This window comes from Octopus bimaculoides, chromosome 7 (genome assembly GCF_001194135.2).
Source record: "Octopus bimaculoides isolate UCB-OBI-ISO-001 chromosome 7, ASM119413v2, whole genome shotgun sequence".
NCBI classification, from domain to species: domain Eukaryota; kingdom Metazoa; phylum Mollusca; class Cephalopoda; order Octopoda; family Octopodidae; genus Octopus; species Octopus bimaculoides.
The window spans coordinates 104,796,319-104,802,517 of NC_068987.1; the positions used below are offsets into that span (position 1 = coordinate 104,796,319).

The 6,199-nt window shown below is 38.9% G+C and overlaps 1 protein-coding gene across 1 annotated transcript in view; it reads right to left on the minus strand.

Annotated features, from left to right (window-relative positions):
* LOC106876454 (inverted formin-2) overlaps positions 1–6,199 on the minus strand; it is a 66,656-nt gene that overhangs the window by 21,396 nt on the left and 39,061 nt on the right. Inside the window, exon 2 of the mRNA XM_052969464.1 lies at positions 5,026–5,141. Coding sequence (XP_052825424.1) covers positions 5,026–5,141 — 116 coding nt within the window. The remainder of the gene's footprint in view (positions 1–5,025; positions 5,142–6,199) is intronic.

Sequence of the window (6,199 nt, forward strand, 5' to 3'; positions counted from 1 at the left end):
GACTGGTGAACCAGATGGCTACACCAGGCTCCAATCTGATTTGGCAGCACTTCCTAACGCCAACCACTGTGAGAGTGTTGTGGGTGCTTTTATGTGCAACCGGCACGAAGGCCAGTCAGGCGGTACTGGCAACGGCCACGCTCAAAATGGTGTATTTTACATGTCACATGCACAGGAGCCAGTCCAGAGGCACTGGCAACAATCTCGCTCGAATGTTTTTTCGCGTGCCATCGGCACAAGTGCCAGTAAGACAACACTGGTAACAATCACGCTCAAATGATACCATTTACGTGCCACTGGCACGGAACCCAGACAGCTGCTCTGGCAATGATCATGCTCGGACGGTGTTCTTAGCGCTCCACTGGTACATGTGCCATCACGATTTCGATTTCACTTGCCCCAACAGGTCTTCGCAAGCGGAGTTTAGTGTCCACTAAAGGAGAGGTTGGCACGGGTGCCAGTCGTCAAATTTGGTTCGATTTCGATTTCACTTGCCTCAACAGATCTTCGCAAGCGGAGTTTAGTGTCCAATGAAGGAAAGGTACGCATAAGTGGGCTGGCTACACCCCTGGCAGAGGCGTCGGATGATGGTCTCATCATCCATCAGATTTCGTGCATTCCAGTAGTACATCTGTAAGTGTGTCTTCGTTTGTTTACGCTTTTGCATTTTGTCCTTACACTTCTGCTGAAATAAACAGTCATCAGTTTCAGAAAAGTGACCAGCTTGTGTAGCAGGTAAAGTTTAGAATACGATTTTTTAGTCCTTTCCTGACAGATGTGTATGCAGTGCCTTCATTTATAAGGCTGCTCAGTTACAGGTCATTCCATTCAATTCTTCTGACTGTAAAGGTCAAAGGAAACTATATAAAGTGTAATCTTTTGTGGCCTAATCTGTAGGTTTGTGACTTCCAACTTGTCGAGTCTGCAGACATCACCACGCACTCATCACCAAATGTCGATGAGAGACCAGTGTGGATAAATCTAGTTATTTTGTTATATTCCTCATAAAATATTTCACTGTTGGTTTGTACTAGCTATGAGTGGCATAAAGTATTGCTATGTTTGAAAGTAGCCGTACCTCACGGAAACTGTAGTGGTTTGCTCTGGTATAACATAAATATCATACTCTACGTATAAGATACCATATTCCAGTGACAAGAAAACATCAAGATGTCTGGTGGGAGCATCAAAAGGCAGCCCGGTGGGAGTTTAAAATTCAGATTTGTCTACTCCAAAATAGATATTCTGACCAGAAGAATATGTCCATTACTCTCGAACGGTTACAGAATGAATTTAATGACTCTCTCAAATATTTCTATATTGTTGTGCTCTGTTGTTAGATAGTTGTTGACTCTATACTGGATACGTCCACCTTACAGCAGATCTTGTATTTCTCTCGCTGTGTTTGTAGCAAAACCTCTTAACTAAATAAGCTTAGTGATTTAACCCGGTGAGGGGGTTCAGTCGCCAAAAAACTCGACCATAAATACACATTTTACTGGATTACACATTGCTGGTAGCACGGGTTTGTGACCGGACACATATTCACACATATAGATATGCATAAATATGAGTGGGAATATACACACGTACACAGGTTACGGTTAGCAAAGAGCTGTGAATTAACTTGGATGTCGGAAAAAGTCGGTTCACATGGCAAGCAGAGTCGCATGCCCACACGTGCTTTAAGAGAAACAACTGTGAAACAATAACATTTTCAGTCATATAAAAAGAAAATCGACAAGTTGTCAAATAAGAAGAAATAGGGAAGATAGACGGAAGGGAAAAAAACGAAAATATCTTGTGAAAGTGAATGTTGGTAGTTGTACCTTCTCGAGTACAATTGAAGCCAACTAATGAATAATAACTCTAGTAAAGTAAAACTTCAGCTTCAAATGACTAAAATAACTCGGATGAAATGGATCGTACTTTACTTTAACTTTCTACCATATAAACTGTACTTTGTTCGAAAGGAGTTTAGCCCCACATCTCAGGGCCAAATATTCTACTTGTTCTATACTCACACGGGCCAGATCTGGCCTCTTACACCTGCGTTACAATATCATTCTAAAAACAATAAACAATCACATCTTTGAAATCTCGAAGCTACACGATAATTCATAATTGATTCAGAACAATGTGAATAGAGAAGTATAACATTTGGCAGAATAATCTGAATGCTAAATGGTTAAACCATTCATGGAATACGAAATAGTTCTGAAGCAATTTAAAGCCTCTATGCAAAGAATTGTAATATATTATATTATATTATATTATATTACATTATATTATACAGTAACAACTCGCCATATCGCGATTCACATATTGCACTCTCAGTCCATTGCAGATTTTTCTGGCTAATACATGTGTAGTGAAACCTCTCTCTCGGGCATTCAATCACAAAGGATAACGAAGCGGCTAACATCTAGTCTTCGGCTGCCTTGGACCCTTGTGTCCACCACCCTGATTGGTTCTCATTTGCGCGGCAATTGTCCCCAGTTCTGCTTCGCGCCAGGGTGCATACAGTCCAATCGTGGCCTTCAGATAAGGTCACGTGAGAGAGGGATTTTCTTCGTTTCCGGTGAGTCCTATTTCATCTATGAATAAGCCCGATCCAACGACGCCAGTCGTCTTCGATTCCAGATCTCTGATAGGTCTGGTCGCTGACCACACATACAGAACAAAGCTCCAGGCAGTTTCCAGCGACGACGACTTCACCACCAATGTACTGACTACCACAATGTCGTCGCCAGCAACACCAACATGAACCGTGGTTTTATCTCGACACTGTATGAGTGGATTACTTCCACCACGAGCAACAGTCAGAACTAACCTGCGAGAATATTCCGTACAAGGTAACCGGTCACAGCATCGACGCTCAACACACATATTGTGATATCACAGCTCTGCTCTTTGGCCACAACTTCCTGCGTATGAACATTCTATATCTTGTGCAACTCTTATAGGAACTGGTTTTCTCTATCTCAGTGTTATGAGACTTTTGTAGTCTATGTTACAGACACTCTTTCTATATTCTGTGTTCCTCTCTCACACACACACATATTGTACTCTCACATATTGTGCACACACTATTGCTTATACGACGTGTCCGTCATTTCATATTGTTGTATACATACTCTTGTACTCGAAGGCCTGACTTATCTACTATGTTATCTATATATGCTGCATACACGCACTCACACCACTACAGTTTCACTATGTTAATAAACCTACTCTCACTATATATCTAACGGTTGTCGCTGTCACTCTCTGGTTCCTTCTGGCACTTGGCTCGTATCTCTCACGACGAGCCTTCTATGTTATATATTATGTTGTTGTGTTCGAACGTGCGACGCGTTAAAAGGAGCCTTTTCCGTCACGTCGCCATTCTCCTTTGGTTCGCACGGTCGTTCTGTTACATATGTAAATTTACATCGCAGACTCCTCGTATATCGCGTGTTTCTGTGGTCGATAGGTATTTATATTTTAGATTTTAATTATTTCTATGGTAAAATTTTCACTACTGAAAATTAATAAAAAATACTGTACAGCGCTGTACTGTATAATACATTAAGTAAAATATATTGAAAGAAAATAGGTAGTGTACCGCAAATGAGTAAACAAACAATCGCACATATTGTATGGAAAACGAAACTCGGGAGGCGATTGTGTGGTGTTATTTTGCATTTGTGTGTAAAATTGTGGATTTATTTCAAGCCCTACGATGTCGCCTAAACATTCTGCACCTCCTAAGATTTCTGGCAGTGAACCCAAGCACCAGAAGAAGATGCTTACTATAGCAGAGGTGAGACTCCTCGGCATAAGGAAGGGAGAAGGCATGCGGATGCCGTTACAGCATCAATGTATCTACCGTCCGCTACATTAAGAAGAACGTAAAAATATATGGGCGATGGCAAAAGTGACTTTTAGCAAGACAGCGAAAAGGGTGGTAACTTCCCACAATAAGGCCATCGTACGGATGGAGTCTGGCTTAGCCCTTTGGATCAGTGACTGCAGGAAGAAGAACATTGCACTGGATACCAAAACCATCAGTGAGAAGGGTATAGATTTAGAAAGTATAAGTGAAGCAATGAAAATACAGCATTACATAGATGTTACCGTCATCGTCTTAACGTTCACTTTTCTATGCTTTGCATTTGCAGAATATTGGAAATGAATGACATTCGTTTACAAATCACGCAATGTTAAGATAACGACACACACACACATATGACGCGACTCTATCAGTTTCCGTCTACCAAATCCACTCATAAGGTTTTGATTGGTCTAAAACTATACTAGAAGACAGTTGACCTTGCCCAAGGTACCCCGCTGTGGGACCGAATCCAAAACCTTGTGGTTGGGAATCAAATTTCTTAGCCACACAGCCACGCTTGCGCCTTTAGCGACACGTGCTCCTATATTTTTTGAGAAATAGTATTTTGGATAGTACAGACTATATCTCTTACTAATCCACTATAATGTGCTATAGCACTCGTTAAGATATTTGTAAAATCGTTTCTAGTTCATCTAAGCCCTTTGTGGAGTAATATGATTGTTGCACGACATGACAAACGAAAAAATATTAATCATTCCAATTGTCAGATTGCAATGCAAATATAAAACTGTCTATACAGCAAATTAATTTTCATTAGACAACAATAAATTATAGGACATAAAAAACTATAAGTGTGTATATATCGTTTTGTTTTGCTTTCCGTTGTGGCTTTGTTTCATTTTGTGTTTTTTTTTGTTTGTTCTTTTTTTTTTGGGGGGGGGGGGGGTTCCAATCATTCCATTAAAACAATGTAAGTGAACAAAAAAACCAATATCGAACTGAATGGCACCAAGCCAATATGTAGATTTGCCTCAAGACTTATCACGTCTCGCAACTCATTTATATACTAAGACACAATAATTAAAATGAAAGTTCTCAATAGTCCATTTCGCCAAATAATCGAAACGTTAAAGAATTTGGTAATGATTAATTATTCAAAGTGAAATAAATACAAGACTTTTTTTTACCTTATATTTTTCTAAAGCATCAAGAGTGAGGAAATAACCTTCACGTGAGTACAAACACAATGCTGACATCAGCTCAAAGATTTGCATCTTCACAATAGGGTTTCTGTTTTCCAATACTGAAAAACAAATTTTAAAAATGTTCTTCATTTTAGTTATCCATTTATTAATTTGTTAATTTTTATATATTTATTTTTTCAAACTAAGGTAAGTAATAGATATGATAATACAACATGACACAGAATTATAGGATTAAATAAAACAAAAATAACATCTAAATTGCTAAAAAGAGCTTATACTCACACTTATATACACGCATGCATACATACATAGACAAAGAAAGAAACAAACAAACAAAACAAAACAAACAGATTCGATGTCTACCTAAAACCGAATTCTTGACACAGCATGCTAACAAACCCAGACGGTGTGCTGTCGACTGCAGTATTGTATATAGGTAAACTTGAACTTCAGTCTAATAATAATCATATTGCTCCACATCGGTTTGTCGGTGATCTATACACGGTAGAGTGAACGTATGCTTAGTGCATTTGGCGATTTGTTACAACGTGGAAGAACAACGTGCTTGTTTGAAACTCTGTTTCATATTGGAAAAACGTTTAATGGAGAATTTTCTGATGTTGCGATTGGCCTATGTGGAGGATTATTTTTGCCTGGTACAGTGTTACAAGTAGTATCAGCATTTCAAATAGGGAAGAACATACTCCGAAGACAATCCTGGATTCGGATGACCTTTTAATCAGAGGGCAACGAACCGAAGTGATTCGAAAAAATTGGTGTTTGACTGTCCTTGAAATTTCCTAAAAGATACGCATTTGTAAAAGTTCGTACCATCTGATTTTCAAAGAAAAATTGACGAGGCTTCGTGTTGCTATAAAATCTTTGCTTTATCTGCAGATAAAGGAGCTAAAATGGCAAACAAGTCACAGTCAGTCAGCTGTTTTGGTCATTTGAATGCTATTGAAAAGTTTCTGGAAAATAACATAGCAGGTGACGAAACATGGACGTATGGTTACAATGACGAAACACACACAAAAAATGCATTCACTTCTCTAGATTGGATCATCAGTACTACGATTAAAAACATTTTTTTAAAAAAACAAGCTAGAGTCAGTCAAATACTAAGATAAAATTGATTGTCTCCGATTGATTTTTT